Consider the following 23790-nt stretch of genomic DNA (forward strand, 5'->3'; position numbering starts at 1 on the left):
CCCTTTTCCCTGCCTTATTGAGGAATACTATGGGTTCTTGGGACACTTTTATTCTGAAGAAATCAAAGTGCTTCTGAAATGCACCCAGATTCTTGGGTATGGATGCACTCCCCTGATTAGATATTGTGGGACAAGCATTCACTCTCCCAAGCCACGTGGGCACCATTGGAATGATGTTTTTTCTGTTTTTTTCAGTGTCTCAGTAGTTACTTTAACCTTTACTTTGCTCTTATGAAACAGGGAAAGCAGGTCTAATTCTATTGCTTTTAAGGATGGCTAATCAGAAGTTTGGTGTGGTCAAATGACTTGCTAGGATCCGTGAGCCCTGAGTTTCCTTTTTGCAGTGGGTTCTTCATCTGCCCTGTGATGACACACATGGAACTCCTGATGGGTGGCTATGGGTGTCTGGCTCAGGGACTCTTTGCTCATCCCTAGTGGGGGTTATGTGGTACCCCCTCCTGTTTACCCTTTCCAGCAGGTTACTCTGACCATGGTCAGCCTATTTGCCATTTCACCACTCGTCCTGGGGCTGGCCCATTGCAGCGTCTGCCCTGGTGCCTGGTGGTGAGAAAGGTGGAGGAAGACACGTGGTTCATTTTCCAGAACTTCCTGGCCCCTCCTTGGCCCTTCCCACTTCTGCTGCCCTTGGCTTTCCCAGGTCTGGTATCAAGAGCCCTGGTTGCTATTTTTACTAGAGTTTCTGCCCAACTACGATGATGAGATACCCAGATTCACCCACATCTGAGGTCCCCCTTACTCAGTGTGGCCAAACCACCTTTCAGCCTTGAGCATCTGCCTCAGTATGGAAGGGGACCACGGACAAGTAGGGGAGCAGATCCTCTGGGCCCACAGCCTCAGTTTCCAGTGGGGAATGCTAGAGTCCTGCTGGACCATGTTCAGGGTCCCGGGGAAAGTTACTATGGAGCTGAGACAGGAACTGGGCCCTCTGAAGTCTAGGGCAGCACCTGGGATGGCTGTCTCCACAGGACGTGGGTCTGAGAGGCAAAGGAGGAAACTGCTGTATTCTGCCATGCCTTAAGTCAAAGACAGAATGTTAGGGCTCCTCCAGATCAGTGCCTCCCAAACCGGAGCAGGCATCAGAACCACCTGAAGGGCTACAATCTTGTTTCCCACATAGACTTGTGTCTGATTTGGCATATACGGAGTGAGGTGTACACATTTCTAACAAATCCCTAGGTGATGCTGATGCCACTGACCCATGGAACACACTTCGCACAGAGCATTGCTGCCACTGTTCCAAAGGACACTGCGCTGGCTTTGGGAGGATTGGGAAACTGGCAAATTGAGAAAATTGAGAGCTATAAAATTGAGAAAATCATGACAGACACCCAGAGTTGGAGAGCAGAAAACCAGTTCAGGAACAACAGTTGGTGTTGATGGCAAAGGAGTTTGAATAATTCCAAGAAAGTAAAAAGGAAAAAAAAGTTACTCTTGCTGACCCAGAGGGGACCTGCACTCCTCACATAAGATATACATCCACCAATGGGCACGCCTCTCTAGGATTCCCTTCCTCATCGTCCTGCACTAGCCCCATGCACTGGAAATCCTTGAAACTCAGAACCCTGCTTTGTTGACTGCCAGACAGGGAAAGTTTCAAGCAGGAATTAGCTTTATATTTCTAGTACCTGGCATGATGCCTGGTTCAGTTAGCATTTGTTGAATGGAGCTATGAAAGGATGTATCTCATCATGTCCAGACTGGACTGGGTCCTTTTGGAGCTCTGGACACAGGTTCCCCAGAACTACAGTCTGTAGACTTGTCTTTCTTCATGGACTTAGTCCTTGCTAGACTACTGGTATCTCCAGTATTAAGCTCTCCACCCCTAGAACCCAGCATACTGCTTAGCACAGAGTAGGTACTTAGTAAACACTGTTGAATGGATGGGTGACTAAGTAAATGAATGAAGGAGTAAAGGAAATGAGTGCTTGAATTTATAACCCCAGATAAGCGAGTTTACATCCTAAAATGTGTTTTTACAATCACCAACCAAATGATACCCTTCTAAACAAACTTCAGAGACCCATCTAATGCATCTGTATCGGAACTATCTGGCTTAGCGGGGAATAGTAGGCTCTAACAGGACATTCTACAAATGGAAAAAAGGGCCCCAAATAACCTCAATTCAACACATAGGAGTTGCGCTCCTGTATCCAGTATTCTGCTTATGTGCACAGAGGGGAATACTGTTCATACAGTGTCAACCGCCTCAGCAATTTCTGAATACAACATCATTGCCACACCAGTGACATCCTTAGGGGATGGGGTCAGGTGATGTGTGCATGTGAGCAAGAGAGGAAACTGGGTCCCTCAGCCCATGAACTGTCAGCAGATTTGAGGATTACATGGAGTCAGCAATTGCTTACTTTTCTAAAGGCTACTGTCCTTTTGGGAGCTGAAAGAAAATTATAAATTAGGGAAACATTTATTCTTTTGTTCCCAAGGTTGATTGTTTTATTACCTTCTGATACTTGGAAGGCAATGATGAGATCAGTTAAATAAATAAGCCATTAGGTTTGGAACAGCAGCTCATAATAGGCACTTGAGAAAAATAAGACCCTATAAAGAAGTGTACAAATGCAGAGCAGGTAACCGTGGGGACCTTCCTGAGCCTGGGACAATGGCAGAGTGCCGTCGACAGCTTCATTATTGCAGGCCTATTTCTGCAGCTCTGGTGATTGAGTAGACAGCATCAGCTCCTCAGGAGGCAGAAAAACTGGCAAACCAGAGTTTCTCTTGGGTGAACGGTGGGCTGGGCAGTGGGAATGGAACTCTGTGCACACATTGACAACCAAATGTGAACTGTGTCACATCCTCACAGGATGCTCTGCCCCATTTTGATTTGTATGAATTATCTTAACAGTCTCATATTACTCATTTAGGACAAGGCACCCAGAATGTGTACGTACTCTGCCAGCGGTGGCAGTAATAGTGACAGTGACCCGGACTATGGAGATAATGGTTTTGGAGCTGGAAGGGGACAGTTAGTGAAAGCACTGAAGAGCGCTGCCCCAGGTAACAACCAGCGAACTTGCTGGCCCTGCAGGTTCCTCTCTCTGGGAAGCCGCTGATTATACCTTTCACTGTGCTCGGCCCCCACCCTCTTTGATTTTATGTTTTTTCTTCGTGTCTCTCCTGAGATCTAATTTTCTGGTACGTACAGAAGATTGTCTATGCGCATCCATTTGTTTTCTGGTGTAATCTTCTTGACATTGCAGTGCAGTCTGTAAGGATTTTATTTCTGAATCCAGCATCTCTAAAACAGCCTCCAATTGAGTTATCTCAATAATGAAGAAATGACTATAAAGATAACTTTGTTCTTAATTATATACTCTGGCAAGTTAAATCATCCAGTGAGCTGTGGATGGAGTTTTCCAGGCTGTCTGCTAACATCATTCTGTGTAGCCCTGGACCTGTTAGCTGTGCCATTATGAACAGGTCTGTCTGTGAGGTTGAAGCTCCCTCACTGTCTTTTTCTTTGAGCCAGAATTGGCAGTAGAAAAGTCATTATCCCTAGGCATTTAAAACTATGTCTATTCAGATGGTACTTCCTTTCCGATACAAGAGAACAGACGAATCCCTAACACAAAATGTGATCTGGGCTCTGCTTTTCTTCTAATTCATTCTGGATTGTCAGAAATATTGTAATGATGCAATGGAAAGCTATTCTTTTCCTACTAATCAGCTTTTTTCTCAAATACTAATTTATAAACTATGTAATGAAACCATAATTTATTTTTCTAAAACAAGTTTGATATCTTTAGGAAAAATCATAATCTTGTAGCCATGTGTGTTTCCAGTGTTCAGAGAATCTTGGCATTTGCACTGTGGGAAGGAGGGTTAGAGTAGCATGTAAGAAGGGCTCATTAATCTGAATCACCACTTTATCCCTTGCTTCTTATAAGTTATCAGAGAGGTAGGATTGATGGTTGAATCATGCGAAGGTTTACCAAGAAGAAAATGGTGAATACCCCTGATATTTTAGTTGGTTGTTGTCCCCGTTGGCTTTTGTGGTTCATTGGTGTCCCTCTGACTGTGACAGATGAAGGGGAAGGGGAGTTCATTGTCATCGCCCAATGAAGATGCCTAGGATGACATCAGCTCCTAATCGATGCTTTTCCCCTGAGCTCATTGTGAGTCCTCAGGGAATAGCCTCACCTCACCAACCCTCAGCAACACACCCAAGAATGGTTTCCAGGGCCCCTTTCAGCTCTCATTCTCCATTCATTATTGAACAAGTATTTGTTGAAAGCTTCCTCTGAGCCAGTTTTCCAGCAGTGAGTAAATGGACAAAGATCCCTGCCAGATCATAGGAGATGAGTGCTACAGAAAAGACAAAGTCAGGCAGAGAAAGGGAGAGTGAGAGTGCTGGCAGTTGGAGGAGAAGTTGAAATTGAAGTGGAATAGTCGGAAGGAGCCTCACTAAGAAAGCAACTTTTGAGCAGAGAGAGCTGAAGCAGGAGAGTGAGTGAGCCAGGAAGGGCACTCCCAGTAGAGGGAAGGGCCAATGCGGTAGACTTGAGGCAGAGCAAGCTCTGGAGCCCAGGAGTAGCAGAAGGCTTGCCCGTTGCTGCAGAGAGAGCAACCTGATGGATGAGGCCAAATGAGAAGGGGCCAGAGCCCCTGGAACCCTGTATGCCTTTCTGAGGACTAACCACTGCTCTGAGAGTGAATTTGGATGACTTAAAGCCCAGGAGTGGTGTGACGTGCAAAATTTAAAAAGGATGCCTCTGGCTGCTGTTTTGAGAAAACTGAAGAAGCAGGATCAACTAAGAGACTGTTACAGGCATCCAGGCAAGAGACATTGATAGCTTGGACCAGGGTGGTTGCACTCCACACAGTGACCAGCACTGGCTAAGAGACCTCCCTCAATGATGGAAATGCTCTGTGTCCGTACACATGGCTGTTAAGCACCTGAAACGCAGCCAGTGAAAGTAAGAGACTGAATTTTTAAATTTAATTTGTGCTCCAGTTTTCCTAAGAGTTCTCATTTGGGCCATTCCTTCTTTTCTCTTTTATTTGAAATTTTAATTAATTTTAATGTAAATATAGTCGCATGTGGCTTGTACAACACAGGGAGTGAGAACGGTCGGATTCCAAATCTAATTAAAAATACCACCTGATGGCCGGGCGCGGTGGCTCATGCCTGTAATCCCAGCACTTTGGGAGGCCGAGCTGGGTGGATCACAAGGTCAGGAGTTTGAGACCAACCTGGCTAACACGGTGAAACCTCATCTCTACTAAAAATACAAAAATTAGCCTGGCGTGGTGACAGGTGCCTGTAGTCCCAGCTTCTCAGGAGGTCTGTAGTCTCAGCTACTCTGAGGCAGGAGAATGGCGTGAACCCAGGAGATGGAGGTTGCAGTGAGCCGAGATCACACCACTGCACTCCAGCCTGGATGACAGAGTGAGACTCTGTCTCAAAAAAAAAAAAAAAAAAAAAAAATACCACCTGGCTCAGGCCAGGCATGGTGGCTCATGCCTGTAATCCCAGCACTTCAGGACGGTAAGGCAAGAGAAAAATGTGAGGCCAGGAGTTGGAGACCAGCCTGGGCAATGTAGTGAGAACCTGTCTTTACAATTTTTTTTTTTTTAGTAAGATGGGTGTAGTGGATGTGGTGGCATATACCTGTGGTTCCAGCTACTCGGGAGAGGAAGGTGGGAGGATTGCTTGAGCCCTGGAAGTTGAGGCTACAGTGAGCCATGGTTGCACCACTGCAGTCCAGCCTGCGTGACACAGCAAGACGCCGTCTCAAAACAAAAATAACAACAACAAAAAACATAATACAATTCACTGGTATATTGGAAAAAAGTAGGGTCAGGGATGACTCCAAGCTTTGGCTTTTAGAAAGGCTGGATTTGCCCTTGCCTTCTGCCAAGTGAAATGGGAGTTCTGCATGGACATGCTACATTTGGGGGCCCATTAAGCCTGCAAGTGGAAGTGGTGAGTAGGTGGGAGGCTAGGAGAGTCTGGGGCTCATGTAAATTTGAGTGTCATCAGCACATCAACCACATTTGAAGCTGTGTGTCCAAATGTGGTGAGGAAGGGAGGGAGTGTAGCCCAATAGAAGACGAGGTCCTCCCACCTTATCTCAGTCACGGAGAAGAGGAAGACCCAGTGAAGGAGGAGGAGGGCCGGGGAGCGTGGCATCTTAGAAGCCAAGTGAGGAAGGTATGTCAAGGAGGAGACTCATGATTCTATCTGTTGCTTGTTACTAAAAAGAGGCAAGCAATCTTCAATTCTGTCCTGCCCCTCCCTCTGCCAGTGGGGTTCCAGTGTAGACAGGAGAAGTAGGAATGGAGGGGGAGGATGGTCTAAGTGTCCTGAAAAAGGAGACAAGATTTAAAACAAATTCGCTGACTCCAAATGAGAGAGTACCTGGGTATGAGTGCACTTACCTTAGGGCCCATGTTTCAGCATCATAGGCCTGTCTACATGAGTTGTGCAAGGCAATTAAGAATCCGCATTAGGTTGTGGCTTTGGATGACCTAATGATGAACAGTAAATTTTCTGCTTGAAGTTGTTTCTAAATCCTTCTGCAAAATGAAGTGAGTCCCAGCCTGAATATTTTTCTCTGTCAACTCACTTTGCTCATCCTATTTCCTCAAACCAGAGAAAACCCCTCTTTGAAAAGGAACATCTTTATTTTATTCTATTGCTTTAACTTCTTGAGAGAAGGTGGTGAGGTCTTAGAAGCAGCACAAACAGCAAGACAGTCTTTCCCTCCACCAAGGTGTCTACAACCTGCCTTTAAAAGAGGATGTGTTGCCAGAGATCTGTCCTCGCACACCCTGGCAGCCACAGGTCAGCCCCAGCTATGGCAGTGCTGCCAGGAAGGGAAAATGTTCTATGCAGACAGCTGGCGTGGCTGTAGGTGTGTGCTGGCTTCCAATAACCCTAGGAAGGGGCATTAAAGGATGGATGCAGCACCATTAACTTTCTAAATGTTGGCAAAGGTTGTATAAAAAGAAAATAGAAACAGGAGAAAAACAATAACAGGAGGATGTGCCTTGAGTGTCTGGTGGAGATTTTATTCCCCCTGAGTCAGTGTTTCCTTGCTTTCGTTGCACGTGCCTGTGAAACGGAGACTGGCCGTTCCACCCCTGGAGTCCCTTTTGAAATAACAAGGCTCTTAATAGAGGTCCCCAACCTGCAGGATGGAATTCACCAGTAGATCGTGAAGCCTTATTGGATGTTTGCCAAGATAGCTGCCCTTTTCAAACACACCCTTTCTCCTTGGTTCCCTGAAATTTCTTTTTTGTTTTCCAAGATGGAGTCTTCCTCTGTCACCCAGGCTGGAGTGCAGTGGCACGATCTCAGCTCACTGCAACCTCCACCTCTTGGGTTGAAGCGATTCTCCTGCCCCAGCCTCCCGAGTAGCTGGGATTGCAAGACGGGGTTTCACCATACTGGCCAGGCTGGTCTTGAACTCCTGACCTCATGATCTGCCCACCTCAGCCTCCCAAAGTGCTGGGAATACAGGCATGAGCCACTGCGCCCAGCATTTTTTTTTGTTTTTTTTTTTGAGATGGAGTCTCACTGTGTACCCAGGCTGGATGGAGTGCAGTGGCACAATCTTGGCTCACTGCAACTTCCACCTCCTGGGTTCAAGCAATTCTCCTGCTTCAGCCTCCTGAGTAGCTGAGATTACAGGTGCCTCCCACCACACCCAGCTAATTTTTGTATTTTTTTGGTAGAGATGGAGTTTCATTATGTCAGCCAGGCTGGTCTCGAACTCCTGACCTTAGGTGATCCTCCTGCCTTGGCCTCCCAAAGTGCTGGGATTACAGGGTGAGCCACTGTGCCCAGCCAGCTCCCTGGAATTTCCCTCAGGCAGGAGAGGACATTTGATAGTGGCAGTCGGTCCTCCATAGCTTCCAGGAAGCTTACAGAGGCTGCTGCCTGTCTCGTGCGCCCTCCCACCGCCCACTCCCATTGGCCCCGGCTCCTTCCCTAGCTGCTCACCCTGCTGGTCACAGCATGACTTGGAAGCCACCCTTCAAAACAGAGTGGGCTGTGGCCCCACATTCCCTGGTTTTGGTGGCCCACTTGCTTTGTTTGCATCACACTGAATGTGGCCATAGAAGTCTACTTTCTAAAACCCTGCCTCTGGGTTCATAACACACTGAAATAAATACACAACTTTTCTTTCAAGGTTGGTTGCTTTGGCTTCACTCTGAAAAATGTTTAGAAAGTCTAGTTGTTAGCAGAGTCAGTGGGGGGAGCAGGATTTAGGAGCTGGGTGAAGTAGTAGACATTAGAGTGGGTGAAGTAGTAGACAGAAGTAATGTTGTGGCTTTGATCACAGAGCTACCCACTCTAATCTGCCAAGTTGGGCATGACAAACATTCCTGCCCTTTTCCAGCAGGCAAGTCCTCAGAGAAGGCATGTGCAGGGGACAACAGTGTAAAGGTGAAGGATCGAGCAAGCCAGTTGTAGGAAGCGGGAAAGACCTAGCGTGGTCCCAATCTCCGGATGAAAGGAGAAAGGGGAGTCTCACCTGGACCCACTGGACCTGGTGGTAAAAAGTAAAATAACAATCCTAGTGAAGCCAGCTCTCCCAAGCTTCTTTTCATCTACCTGGCTGTGTGTCACCAATAACCAGCCCTGCCAGACACACCAAGAGGAAACATCCAAATGGAAACCTCTCTTTTTTCCTCTAGAAATCTGCTCTGCCTCCCAGGTTCTCTGTCTTCACTGAATGTCTCACCATCCTTGTAGGAGTACAAACTGTGAAGCAAGGAGTCACCCTGGACTCTTCCCCTCTCACCGTCCATGCTCTGGCCATCCCAAGGCATGCTGCCTCCCCTCTTAGAGGCTTTTCGGATCTGCCTCTGTCCCACTCATCCCAGCACTGCCTCGGCCCTGGCCCCCATCTGACTCACGCAGCCTGCTGCCTCCCTTTGTCCCTAGACCCTGTCAATTTACTGCCAGTCTCGTGCCCCTTAGATGCATCATCCTCACTGCCACAAAAGTGCCCTCCCTGAAATGCAAAAGCCTGTCATGCTGTTCCTTTGCTGGGAACTTTTCGAGGGTTGTCCATCACCCACACAGTCCACTCTCCTAGGTACATATATATCTCCAAAATCACCAAGCGGTACGCATTAAATATGTACAGCTTTTTGTCTGTCAATTATACCTCAGTAGAGTGGTTTTGAAAACAACAACTTCAAGAGCAAGGAGAGGTCCCAGTTGTCCTTTTGCCCTGGAGCTATGCTGGGAGGATCTGAGAGCAGAACCCAGGAACCTCATGCTTGTTGGCCTCTTAGCAGGAGCGGGAAGGCAATACAGAGTTAAGTCCTCGCATTAGCATGGAAATGCTGTCATCTCAGAGGCCCACTTGGTTGCATCTCTTGCCTCTGCCACGTTTCTTTGGAATCTATTCTGTGCTTATTCTTCACTGAACTCATTTGTACTCTTAATACTGCACAGCCAAATCATTCCAGTTTCCGTCTATTGGATCCAATATAACTACTCCTACAATCGTCTGTTGTTAAGGGCCAGATGTTTTGCCTCCTAAGTTTCTCTTATGTATTCCTCATGAGAACTTTATAAATAGACATTTTGTCTTGATTTCACAGATGAGGAAACTGAGCACCACCCAGCTAACAGTAATTTGCTTAAGGTTCAGAGTTAAATTTACTTAATACAATCTAAAATGATTTGGATCCTTTTGCCCTTTCAGGAAAAGGATCAAGTCAAGTGTTTCCTCAGCAGTCAGACCTAGCATAAAATCTGATACTGAACAAAAATCTGTGTATTAAATAAATGAATGTCTGACTCAGAAGCCATATTTATGAATGCTGATTTAAGGTATGTCTGTAATAAGGGTCTGAGTTATTTCTGTTAAAATAATACTTCTTGCACAAAATAAAGTTTACAATATTTTAAATCACACATTTTACATTTTGTTTTACTTAAAAAAATTTGTAAATCCTCTTACAAGGCTCACAAAGCCCACCTTGGTCTTGCTTCTCCAGCCTCAGTTTTTTTCATTTCCTGGCTTATAGTTTATACGTTGTTTATGCATGTCCTGAACACACAATGCTGGTGGAGGCTTCCATGCTTTTGCTTATATGGTCTGGCCTCCCTGGAATGGCTTTTGTACTAACACCCTTCTGCTCTAACCTTTCACTTAACCCCTGCTTCATCTTTAAGGTTCAGTTCAGACTTTGCCCCCAACAGGAAGTCTTCAGGATGCCCCTTCATCAGCCACACCCAAAGCCCAATTACTACTCCTTGTCTGTTCCCCTGTAAGACCCTGTATCTCTTTCATTTCCACTTGATATTATTATACCTGTTTCTTTGCACATTCACCTCCCTCATTAGTGCCAAGATTGCTGGTCATTCATGCTCTGAACTTAGCAGGGGACATGGCGTATCCTAGGTATTTAATAAATGTGTGTCAAATAAAAATGCAGCCAACTCGGTGCACTGATTATGGTCTTGGGTAGCCCCTTATGCATACATTTATTATCTATTTGAGTCTTTCCTTGTCCAGAGAAAGAAAGACCCAGCATGGCTACCTGCAGGGAGAAATACATTAAGGGACTTTCTTCTTCTTTGAGGACAGTGCTAGAGAAAAATGATGAATCCATTTGTCCAATTTTTTCTCAAGGATATAGACTTGTAGTTTACTCTTCCATGATGAAACTTTATGGAGGCTGTTGCAGGCATATCAGAATCCTTTTGTTTTGCTTTGTCTAAATAGTCCCATGCCTCCTGGCTTGATTCTCATAGTCTCTGTCCCAAATTGGGAATTATTGTCACAGAGAACCACTCTTATTGATGAGTGTGCATCACACCCCTGTTGTGAAAGAGAGAAGTAAAGGTTGAAAACCTTTACTCTTCCAATATCTGTTCTTTGAGGATCTTCAAGTAGAACTGGGTAGTAGATGGGTAGCACATCCTAGTGCTAGAGGATAGAAGATTAGGAAAGAGTGAAAGCAAGAGAGAGACTTGACTTCTACACTAGTTTATTTGGTTTGTTGAGCTTCTACTGTGTCCACGTCACTGCTAGGCACTAAGGAGTAGGGAAGGTTCAATGGCACAGCTCTGCCCTAGGTGCTTATAATCAGACATACAGACTGAAACAAAGCTTCTGAGAGAGAAGGTAATCCAGTACCCAAAACCATTGTTTTCTGGTACCTAGTGCCATATTGTTGGCCAGTCAGAGTAAGGAACCAGAATTCCTAGTTCTTTTTGGTTTTTATAAAATTACATACGTCTCCAAATAAAATCCCAGTAGGGTCTATAGATCACCACAACAAGGGGCTCACTTTCCAGCATGCCCTTTCCAGCCACATACCCTCAAAATGCAATGGTCAGGCAAAATATGCAAAACTTTGGCACTGGGGTCCCCCAGCCACTTGATGATACTCAGCTAATCAAGCCCCAATTTCCCAGACAAGAAGTGCATTTTCTTCACTTGAAGGTGATTACATTCAACAAATTACAAAGAGCCAGGGAAGTTGAGTTAAAAACAATTGGTTTTGCAGTAATTAGAAAAACACAAGCAAACGATGACTATGGAACAATATTAAAAGGGACACTGAGGGATAACAGCTCTAGTTCCTGGTTAATTCCTCGCTTGGATATTTAGAGATTCACAACTAATTATGCAGAGATGATGAATTTTAAAAACGCTGCCATCCTGCCTTCTCAAGGCCAAGGACTTTGGCTATTAATAGAGCAATCAGATCTTGCTATATTATAGAAAATTCACACAAAGTTGCATCTGTTTTAAAGCATTCATCTGGCACATTACTTAAAGATGACAAATCTCTGTAATATGCAAAATCAGCATTGGGTTCAATGAAATCCAAACTCGTTATCACTCCAAGTTCTCCCAGAGAAATCTATTGTTTAAAATGGACACTACAGGTAAGAGTTATCTTTAGTCCTTCCTGGAACTTCTCTCTTTTTAGATCATTTTAAAGGTTTGCTTTATTTTTCACAGGCCCATCCCAGCTCAAAGTGAATGGACACGTGCAATGGTACACAAGGGATTTGTCTCCCAGCATTACACTTTCCTGGATGACAAATGAAACGTACTGACCGTGACAAGCAGGCTGCTCTGAGACCCTTGACAGAACCAGGGGTCTCAAATTTCTCTTAGTCATTATTTGCCCAACATCAGAAAATCCACAGCCCTTTTAGCTATGCACATTGTATTTGCACTATGCTGAGTTTTGGGGGTTTTAGTGGGGAGAAGTGTCATGAACAATAACAAAACAAACAAAAAACCCAACCAGCTTCTAAAAATCACATGGTCCAAAGCTAACTATCAGAAAGAACCCACTGTGCCCTCAGACAGGCTTGAAAAGGGAGGCTGTGATGTGACCTGCATTTAATTATTTAAGTTGCATATTGCGAGGCCCTTAAGAAAGCAAATGTCATGATGGACAGAATGAGTTTACCCTCCTGTCGAAAGAGCAGTGTGCCGTAGCAAGGCCGTCGCTCAATTAAATTGGACTGCAGGCTACAGCAGAGATGGAGACCAAGCCTGGGGACCCTAATGAGACATTTTGAGGGAAGAGATGCCCCCCAGAGTTTGTCACGCTTTGATGGACATTCCCTCCCATTACCACCGAACCCCCAGTGTTACCCCCCTCGAGTTCAAATGTGTTGCAGCCCAACACTTTTAAAAAGGAGCTTGCACAGTGGAATTTCAAAGCAAAAGACAAATCCTTGGTTGAAGTGGAATAGGTGAGGGGAGCAAAGGATACTTAATGCTGTGCAAATGAGCAGGCTTTGGCCACCAGGGCTGAAAGACAGCTGGGCAACGGAACGAGGCAATGGTGCTAAATAAATAAACACCAGATCAGATGCTGCTTCACTTGTGAAAATTTGTGTGTGTCCTCCACTTCATGTTGGAGAAGCAGAATTAAATCTAACTTGGTAGGGAACAGGAGAAGAGTGGTTTCTAAGACCACTGACATTTCTGCAGCCCCATGAGCATGTTTGAGGATGGCTTTTTTGTAGCGGTTTACTCATAATCTGAGTAATACATCAGGCATTTACAATGGATCGTCTCACCAGTGCAAGTGCCTCTCCATCCCCCAGGTGACATTTAGCAAATGTCTGAAGACATTTTGAATTGTCACAACTCAGAGGGGGTAGGGGATACTAATCTGCTGTGCAGAGTCCAAAGATGAGGCTAAACACCTTACAATGCACAGGACAACCCCCAAACACAAGGAGATAACGGGTACAAAATGTCAGTAGTGACAAGAAGAAGCCAAGAAAAGATGAACCTTTGGGTATTAGAAATGTTCATTGGGAGGGAGAGGCTGTCAAATGTTTGTGCCAAAATATATGACAGCAGGTGGACACCCCCGCCTGCCCAGCAGGTGCACCAGGCCCTGGTCCAGCTACCTAATTTGGTGGTTAATATCACTTCCTCCCGAGGGCTTTGAAAGGGAAGTCCATGCTCCTGTCTCAGAGTTTCAGACTTGGCTGTTGATCCCTCCACAGCGCCTTTGTCAGACTGTGTTAGGGTGACGCTGACTGTCTGAAGTGGTAACACAGAGCACAGATTATTCGAGGCTGCTACACATGAAGTCTCTTATTAGTATTTCAGCTCTGTCTCTCTTAGAGAACATGTGCCCTGAGGAGGCAGAAATCCTTTACAGACTTGAAAGTTACCCGAGGACAGTTAATCCTCACGTTGTTCTCGTGAAGTAGGTAAATTGCAATTAGATGAAAAAATGGAGAAAAAATGTAGTCAACAGGTGTTTGGGTTTCTTTGGAGACCTTAGAGTTTTATATTTGGCTTAAAAGCACATAGAGACATTTAGAAAGAGCCCCTTGCCAGAACTCTTCCAACTGAATGGTTACACCAGACACGGAAAATTAACGGTCATCTGTGGAATTAAAATACTGGGGTCAGTAGAAGGAACTCTCTTGAGGAAGTGGAGTAGGTGGGGAAAAGAAAGGGCTCAGTATTCAGGAAAAATCTTTGTGGAAGTAACTATTATCATGTGCAAGAGGAAAAAGCAAGGTGCAGTCCTTTCAGGTATTGGGGGAAGGAGAACAAATATTTTCTAATTGCTTGTTCTCCAACTTTTAAGGATCAAGAGAGAGACCATTTCAAACCTTCTCGCATCCCAACTGCTCCTCCTTAACTAACCAGAAACCTAGAGATATACACTTACTATACAACCAAGGAGATGAGCTTGGGAAAAACCAGGACAAATGTCAAGTATTAGTCAGTGAATTACACAGTGGGCTCCTCTGTGAACCTCCAAGAACCTAGAAACCCAAAGCCATGAACCCTTTAGCTGGGTATGTTAGAAATGCCCATAACTGGGAGCTAACATACCTGGGTTTCAGCGCTGGCTGTGTCATTAACTGATTTTGTTTTTGTTTTTGTTTTGAGACGGAGTCTCACTCTGTCACCCAGGCTGGAGTCCAATGGCATGATCTCGGCTCAGTGCAACCTCTGCCTCCCGAGTTCAAGCGATTCTCCTGCCTCAGCCTCCCAGCTGAGATTAGAGGAATGCACCACCATGCCTGGCTAATTTTGTATTTTTAGTAGAGACGGGGTTTCTCCATGTTGGTCAGGCTGGTCTCAAATTCCCGACCTCAGGTGATCCACCCGCCTTGGCTTCCCAAAGTGCTGGGATTACAAGCATGAGCCACTGTGCCTAGCCATTAAGTGACTTTTTGATCCTAGACGAATCATATCAGCCTTTCTGAGCATTAGTTGCATCAACCACATAATGCCCACCTTGCCTCTTTCTCATGGGTATTTCAGATATGACATTAGGTGTGGCAAAGTTTCCAATCGGAAGAATTCTAATAAATGTATTATATATTAAATGGACTGATACAAAGAACAATTTCTGGAATTGAAAGTTGAGGATGTCAGAGGCATGGAGGGGAACCCAGGGACCTTAAAAACTGTTGACTAAAATAATGTGAAGCTAAAGCCCCAGAAAGGTAAACTTCCTTCGTAAATTAGCCATGGATATGCAATTTCATTAAGGGAAATATCATTATCTTCAACTGTGGTTAAAATTCAGTCTAAGGTGAAAGAACAGATTAAGCCTTCCCAAAACAAACCTAGCAGCATTCTCCTTTCTTATTATTTACTTTCACAATAAGCGGCAATATCCCAAGACTCTCACTCAGCATCATTGTTTTCAGATTCAATTACATGGAAACCAGAAATATGGTGAGGCTGGATCAGGTGGGGGGAAGTTTCAGTTTTAATTAGAACAGGATTTTATTATAAATGAATAAATCAACACACTCTTTAAGGAACTTAATTAGAAAAGGAGATAGCATCCCTTCCATTGGCCAAACTGGCTCTCGATCTTGTGCAGGCAGAGAGAAGGTGAGTGGTTGGTTTCCAGCTTTCCCCAGTTAGCTTGCTCCTCTATTTATGAATCCCCCAGAAGCATCATACAGAATGTTTCTTCTTCTGCTCTCAACTTTTTCACCTTAAAATAAGAGCTCTTTTATATTTGTTTGGCCCTTTCTCTCTTATGATGTAATATGTCACTTTGTCCCTTTTTATTCTGCAATGTTTCTTTCCCAGATATCTATTGGTGTCTTCCTGAGTTTTATTAGGGTTCTTCAGAAGGCAAGGCTACAGGATCAATATTTTTTAGGCAAGACCTGGAAGCTATGCCAACAGCATTCATTGCACCACAGTGCCCCATGAAATCTTTGAGATGCGTGGAAGGACCCAAATACCCATCTTGGAGTAGGCATGTGTCTTCTTGGACCATAACTTACTTGGTGATCTTGAGCAAATGTCTTCCTTCCCCTCTTTGGGAAGAGATATCTTCCAGACACTGCCAGGCTTGATGTTTTGTCACTCTGTGAACAAATGCTGTAGTGACTAGGAAATGAGGCTTCATGCTTCAGTATTCAGCAGTCTCTGCTATGTGGAGAGATTCTCAGAGTTTTTCTCAGATATCGTTTTCAAAATTTGACTTTGTCATTTTGAACATAGAATTCTCTCCTCTATCTCTGTATCTGTAGCACCATATAGGTAACCATTTTTATTGATTTTTTTTGTTCTTCTTTCCAGTCTTTCATTGAACAAAGCAAAGAAATACAAATTTCTTATACAAAAGGGAGCACACTGTGTACACTATCCTGCATCTTTTTTTCTTTTGCTTTCTCCCACTTAATATATCCTGGAGATCATTCCATGTCAGTGCACAGTCTGCCTTGTTCTTTGTTCCAGCTACATTGTGTGGCTGTACCATCATTCACTTAACTTGTCTTCTGTGGATATCTATGGAATCGATTCCCAGCAGTTGTATTGGTGATCTGGATCTGGGTGTGTGCCCCTCCTCTGTGATCCCATAACACCTTGGTTTCACCCTGACCATCAAATGGCTGTTGTTCTCTGCTGCTTGTCCCTTAACACCAGAGATCATGGTGTTTCATACTGAATCCTTGGCACATGGCAAGTGCTTACTGAATCCCTACTGAAATGCTGGGTGAATGAATGGTCTGTGACTGCTGAGATTGAATCCCGACATAGTTCTTTTTTTTTTTTTCTTTTTTTGAGACAGAGTCTCACTCTGTCGCCCAGGCTGGAGTGCAGTGGCACAATCTCTGCTCACTGTAAACTCCACCTCCCGGGTTCACGCCATTCTCCTGCCTCAGCCTCCTGAGTAGCTGGGACTACAGGTGCCCACCTCTATGCCCGTCTAATTTTTTTGTATTTTTAGTAAATGGGGTTTCACTGTGTTAGCCAGGATGATCCCAATCTCCTGACCTCATGATCCACCACCCTCAGTCTCCCAAAGTGCTGGGATTACAGGAGTGAGCCACCGTGCTGGGCCTGAATCCCAACATAGTTCTAAGCAAAAGGTATGAAGTAGCCAAAGTATCTTCCTGAAGGGGGCTTGAGGTGAGTCTTGAAGAATCAGGTTTGGGTGGGCATAAAGGGGAAGGGAATTTCTCTGAAGGGCAAGTGAGCAAATCAGGGAATAAAGAGAGGGTGAGAAGAGAGTAGTGACATCCTGTGACTGCAAGTGTTTCCCGACAGCCAGTTAGCAGAACACAGGTCATACAGTTCTGTGAGGGTAATTGATAGTACAAATGTGGTACCAACCAGCAGTGGGTGTGATCTGTGTGTGCCAGTGAATTTGAGAGGTGAGTAGAAGACCAGCCCAGAGCACAGGTGATGAACAAGCCTAGATTTGTAAACCTGAGTCTGTCCTGCAGCCTTTGCTCAACAACCACAACACCAAAATATTTGCCTCTTTATTTCTGCTTATTCTCTCCATTTCTAATAAGCTAGAGCCTTTGTGTTGGAAAAGAGCTTAGAAGTTATCCTGTCTACCGTCCCCCTAGTGGAATGGAAGCTCAATGGAGAAGGAAAGAAGGGGGGCAGGGAGGGAGGGAGGGAAGGAGGAGTGCCCCTTATCCTATCCTTATTTGGCCTAATTGAGTTTTTCTATACCATTCTCTGTGATGAGGGAGGGGAAAGGAGGGTCTGTCTGGATTGCACAGTATTACACAGCTGGGGAAAATAGGACATTTATGGATTATGGATAAAGACTACACTCATACTCAGAAGAATAACATGAAATTCAAAATTCCTTTGATACATGACTCAATATTTGCTGAGAAGGTGAATGAATGAATGAGGCAACCAGATATACTAAAAAATGTTCACAGAGGTTTTGGAGTCAAAGAAACTTGAATTAATTTCTATAATGATGGATCACTGAGCCTTTCTGTGCCTCGGATTCTCACCCACCAAATGACGATAATACCTAATTGCAGGATTTTAATCAGACAGCATATGCCACATGCCTTTTTGAAAGGTGCCCTTTTGATGCTGGCTATGTTATTATTATAAATGAATTTCCCAAGAAAGTCTCAGTGAGGTGTAGCTCTGGTGTGATGCAGTGACCGAAGCCTGGAAGGTAATCAACCCAGACATTTTTCTTTTACCTTCAAGATAGTAATTGAAAGCTTTTGCAGAGAAAGGGAAAGCACATGGGATGGATAGGGGATCCATATTCTAGGATTTCCTGGGTTCACCCTCATGTTCACTACTGTAGAACACTACCATGTTTCTGGACATTTAAACAACATGAGGAAAGAGTGGTTTTGCTTACATTTACATCACTAGTGCCTAGAACAGTGCCCAGCACGCAGAAGGTACCTAACAAACATTTGTCGAATGAGTGAAAGACATTGGTCCTGAAATAAATCATTCTCTTCATTCGAAACTTAGCTGGATTTTTCAGAACAAAGCATAAATGAACCAATATTTCTGGTACTTTTCTCAAACATTAAAAAAACGGGATCTTTTTTTTTTAAAAAAAAAATTGTCACTTCAGTGCCATTAAATGTCTCTTTGGTTCTGATGGGAGTGCAAATTCGCTCACATAATACAGTCAAATTACAAATGTTATTCAGTATAATACCAGTTGGATCATAAGATGAATGAAATTATGGGCTAAAACAGCTCTTTAAGTTCTGCATTTGTTGAAGAAGAAAGAGCAAAATGAGTTTAATTCCTTGGTCCCAGAGTGAGATGATATTTAGCCTGGATAATACTCCTGGATTTACAACTAACTACGTCAAATTATACTTTTCCTTTTCCCCCTGCTTTTTTAAATTGACTGCTCAAATGTGCTATGCTGCTGAGCAGTATTTTTTAAAAGAAACTGGATAATGGCTTTGGGGGTGGGAAGAGTGTTCTACCTTTTCAGAACACAATGCCTTAGGTTTAAGAACATCTGTTTTAAGAGTTGCCTTTAAGAGGAAGGTTTGTATGTGAGATTATATGAAAGGGACGTGTGCTTCTAAAAGAATTTATAATCAATGTTGAGTTAAATTGGTGGTGATAGACATTCTTGATTGTTGTTGATATTTAAAGGGAATAGTTTCAGTGTTTTTCCATTCAGGATGATGATGTTTGTTGTAACTTTTTCGTTTTGTTTTGGGGTAGATTAACTTTATCAGGTTGTGGAAGTTGTCTTTAAGCCTCCTTAACTAAGAAGAGTTTTTTTAGAATCACGTAGTCATGTTGAATTTTATCAGAAGTTATATATGCATCTTTTGGGATGATCATATGGTTTTTGCCTTTAATGCCTTAAATGAAAGATACTTATATATTTTAAAAATTAAACCAGTCTTACATCCTTGAGATAAACCCGATATAGCTATGATATTTTTTTGTAAATAATGATCCATTTAGTCAGCTAATGTCATATTTAAGATTTCTGTATCTATATTCATTTATTAACAAATTTTATTTTTTATTAACCATTTTAATAAATGAGTTGAAATGCTCATTATTTTTATTATTTTCTTGTACTTTGTCTTGTACTTTGATGTCAAAATAATACTGATCTCATAAAATGAATGGGAAATATTCCCTATTTTTCAGTTCTTTATAAGTTGCGTAAGTTAGAATGATCTAGCCATTGAATTTGTGAGAAAATTTGTTAGTATATCAGGGTTTGATGTTTTGTTTGTAGGCAGATGGTTAGTGACTTTCATTAATAGTTTATTGCTAGTTTATTTCATTACTAGTTATAATACTCTCAGGCTTTATTGCATTGTCTATCAATTCCGATAAATTATGTAAATTATATAGGAATATATCCCTTTTGTCTAAGTTTTCATGTTCATTGCCATAAACCATCTGATTGGGTTTGCTCATCGTTTTAGTCTCTATTGTATCTGTAGTTATTTGTCCTTTTTATTAATAATATTATTTATCATTTCTCTTGTTTTAAGACTTCCTAGTGGTTTGCCGATTCAGTCTTTTCCAGAAACCAACTTTTAGCTTGGCTGAACCTATTGTTTCGTACCCCTCTACCACCACCCCATTTTATTAACTTTTGTTATTTTTATCATCCTCTTCTTTCATCCTTGGTTCACTTATGTTATCTCATTCTTCTTTTAACCTTTTCAGAAAGACACTAAGCTTGTTCATTTTTGATGTTTCTGTTTTTCTATCTCCTGTCTTTTTTAGTTCTTTTTGGGGCTCAAGTATTTTTGTTTTGGGTTTAAAAAAAGTTTTTTTTTAATTCACTTGCTTTTGGTTTGGTGATGGTGGGGGGTAGATATTATGATATGTCCATAAAAAACCCAAAAGAATGTACAGACAGTTACTAGAAATAATAGGAAAGTTTTGCAAGGTGACTGGATATAAGATCAATATAATAACGTTAATTGCATTTTTTATAACAGTGATAATAAACTTTTTAAAAAGTCCTCCGACCTGAGGGAAGAGAAGAGAAAGGATCCTTAAATCAGATGCAAAAAGCATTAACATTCCTTGAAAATTAGGAGCTTCTGTTCATCAATGGACACCCTAGAGAAAATCAAAAGCCAAAATACAAACTGAAAAAAGACATTGGTATTACATACAGCCAACAAAGATTAGCACCATGTATATATAATAATCTTCTATGGACTAATAAGAAGACAACAATATAATAGAAAAAGGGGAAAGACGTAAGAAGGCATTCTAAAGAATACAAAACAGAGATCGGTAATAAAAACATGAAGCGATCTACAGTCAGCAGGTGGCAAAGCCAGCCAGGCTTGTGTCCTTTCCGGCAGGATGGTGAGTTTCCCCCAGCCTCAGTCAGGTCCAGAGATGCCATCCAGGAGCCAGGGCCTGGAGTTGGAAGCCTTAGGAATCTGCCTGGTGCTCTCTTCTACTGTGGCTGAGCTGGCACCCTAGACAGAGTCCTTCCCACTCTTACCTCCCCTTTCCCCAAAGCGAGGAGTCTCTCCCCATGATCACCACTGCCCTAGGCCCATGACAAGTACTGCCTGGCCACCACAGGTGTTCACTCAGGGCCCACTGGCTCTTTAGTCAGCTTGTGGTGAATACTGCCAGGGCTAGGACTCTGGAGGGCAGTTGGCTCCCCTCTGGCCCAGGGCAGGTCCAGAACCGGCATTTTAGACCCAAGGCCTGGAATCAACGGCCCTAAAAGCCCATTTGGTGCTCTACCCCACTGTGGCCAACCTGTGACCTAGACTACAAGACAAAGTCCCCTTTACTCTTCCATCTCCTTTTCTCAAGCAGAAGTCCCTCCCCATGGCCACCACAGCTGGGAATGTGCTGGGTCACACCTGAAGCTAGTACATCCCTGAGTCTCACCTAAGGCCTATGGCAAGTACTGCCTGGGTACTGCTGCTGCATTTTCAGGGCCCAGAGGCTCTTCAGTCAGAAGGTGATTAATCTGGCCAGGACTGGGTTCCTAGCCCCTTTAAGACAGGGGGTTCCCTTCAATATCATCCAAGGTATACCTTGAAATGTTTTCTGGGAGCTAGGGCCTAGCAAGGGGGCCTTAGGACGCTGCCTGCTCCCTGTTCCTACTGTGGCTGAGCAGGTATCTAAGTTGCAAGACAAAGTCTTCTTTACTCTTCCCTCTCCTCTCCTCAAGTGGAAGAAATGCAGTCTCTCCCAGAGCTATGAGAGATCCATATTCTAGGATCTTCTGGGCTCACCCTCATGTTCCCTATTGTAGAGCACTGCCACGTTTCTGGACATTTAAACAACGTGAAGACAGGGTGTTTGGTTTTGCTCACGCTTACATCACCAGTGCCTAGAACAGTGCCTGGCACACAAGAAATACGTAACAAACATTTGTCGAATGAGTGAAAGGCATTGGTCCTGGGTTTGGGGGAGGGTGATGTATGCACTCCATTGGCCACCCCAGCTGGTGTCTCAGCAGCTTGCATGCCCCCACAGTCAACTGGCTCCAAGCCTAGCACAGTCCTAGGACTTGCCCAGGAGTTGCAGTCCTTGTGGCCCAGACTGCCTTTCAAGTTTACATAGAATCCCAGACCACATTAGCCCACAAGGCTTGCAGGAACTCTGATTCTGACCACTGGGATGGGTGATTTCCCTCTGGCTAAGGCCAGTCTAAATGCTCCCTCTGTGGGCACAAGCTGAGTTCTGCTTTGTGTTGCTTTCTGCTGTGACAGTGCAGCACTAGTTCCAGTGAAAAGTCCCACAGTCACTGCACTTTCCCTCCACCAAGAGTGTGGATTCTCCACACAACGCACCTGCCAGGGGATGGGGAGGGGTGGTGTTGGTGATTCAAGACTGTCTTTCCACCCTCTTCAGTGCCTCTTTCAGTTATATGAAGTCGAAACCAGGGACTGTGATTGCTCACCTGATTTTTAGTTCTTATGAAGATGCCTTTTTATGTGGATTGTTGTTTAATTCGGTGTTCCTGTGGGGAGGACAATGGGTGGAGGCATCTATTCATCCATCTTGCTTCATCTCCAGCTTCTAATGTTCTTTTTAGGCCAGAGTCACTATCAGAGAGTATTTTGCTTAAGCGCCATAATATGTCATTCTTTTTTTCATTCCTCTTGTCTTTCCTTCTTCCCCAGTATTTTGTTTACGTTTTTGTGCAACCTCCCTCTCCTCATTTGTGAGACCTACTTTCCACATTACTTATTCATTCTTTCATGTCATATCAGACCCTGGGAAGCAGCTGTCTGACAGCCAGGACCAAGAGTATAATTACATAGAAAGGAGCCTGGCAAAAAACCCAGATCACATAGTCTAGATATCCCATCTAGGGAGGTCAGCTAAGAGGGCCAAAACAAACAAGCAGTTAGCACACACCTAGCCAGGCAAGAAGCTTGGTGACTGGGTGTTGATAGGTCATGGAGGAGAAGCTAATATAGAAGAAGATGACAGCATGGGATCAGCCCAAATAACCTGAGCTCAACGCAGAAGGTTAGAAGGGAAGAATTAAGACTTCACACAATACAGCCTCTCATTGTTCAGATGAGAACACCCAAGGTCACCCAGTGATTTAGCCAGTACTAAACCTAAATCTCTCTTTTCCCAGATCCAGCCTCCTTCCATTAGCAGAACTGAGATGTGGCCCAGAGCAGTGAGTTTTTTATTCAGCCAGTGATCTGCTAAGTCAAGGGCTTTCTTAGTCCTTTTGCTTCAGTATCATCCATCTTAGTGGAAGATGGTCTTGATCCCAGGGGAGCCCAACAGGGACACCTGACTCTATCAGAGGAAAGGACAGACAGAGAGGGAGTACATGAGCTCATCCCAACACTTACTTCATTCAGGAAAAAAGTTATTTAAAAAACAGTGTGTGTGTGTGTGTGTGTGTGTGTGTATAATGTATATAACTATATTTGTATATGTGTGTATATATATGTATGTTGTATTTATATATTTCGTACATATATAACTATTATATATGTCTCCATATATATGCTTATTATTTATTAATAGATACATACATATAGACATACACATATATGAGAGGAAAAGCAGTATAAACTGGACACTGGAATGAAATCTTCTGGAAAAAAGGCCTAGATTCTAGTCCCAATTCTGCCATTCTATAAAAAGATAGAGAAATCACTAATCTTCTATGGGCCTCGACATCCTTAGATTGTAAAATGGGAGTATTGGACTAGATGAATTCTAAGGTCCTTTCTAGCTGTCACAATCCCTATGTTAAAATGTGGGCATCAAGTATTTTAAAGGCATGCTCTTGGGTCCTTTTTTCGTTTTTCCTTTTTTTTTTTTCATTTTCTCCCAATATTTCCCACATGGAGATGAACACTTCATGATTCAGAATTTGATAACACTGGGACTTTGAAAAGCAACTTACATTTTAAACCTGGCTAGACTTTTAAATGTAGATTATGATTGTGAAAGAGTTTTCAAGGGGAAAGAAGAGATCAAATATATCAAATGACACTGATAGGTCAAGTCACATAAGAACTGAGAATTAACCTTTCGTGTAATATGGAGTCATTGGAGATCTTGACAGGAG

At 43.5% G+C, this 23790-nt stretch overlaps 1 protein-coding gene across 1 annotated transcript in view; it reads left to right on the forward strand.

Annotated features, from left to right (window-relative positions):
* Positions 1-23790, forward strand: part of NCKAP5 (NCK associated protein 5) — a 990316-nt gene that overhangs the window by 934653 nt on the left and 31873 nt on the right. The window contains exon 18 of the mRNA XM_003267587.3: positions 2901-3033. Within this exon, the coding sequence (XP_003267635.2) occupies positions 2901-3033 (133 nt within the window). The remainder of the gene's footprint in view (positions 1-2900; positions 3034-23790) is intronic.

The sequence above is a fragment of the Nomascus leucogenys genome, chromosome 20, assembly GCF_006542625.1.
Source record: "Nomascus leucogenys isolate Asia chromosome 20, Asia_NLE_v1, whole genome shotgun sequence".
NCBI lineage: Eukaryota > Metazoa > Chordata > Mammalia > Primates > Hylobatidae > Nomascus > Nomascus leucogenys.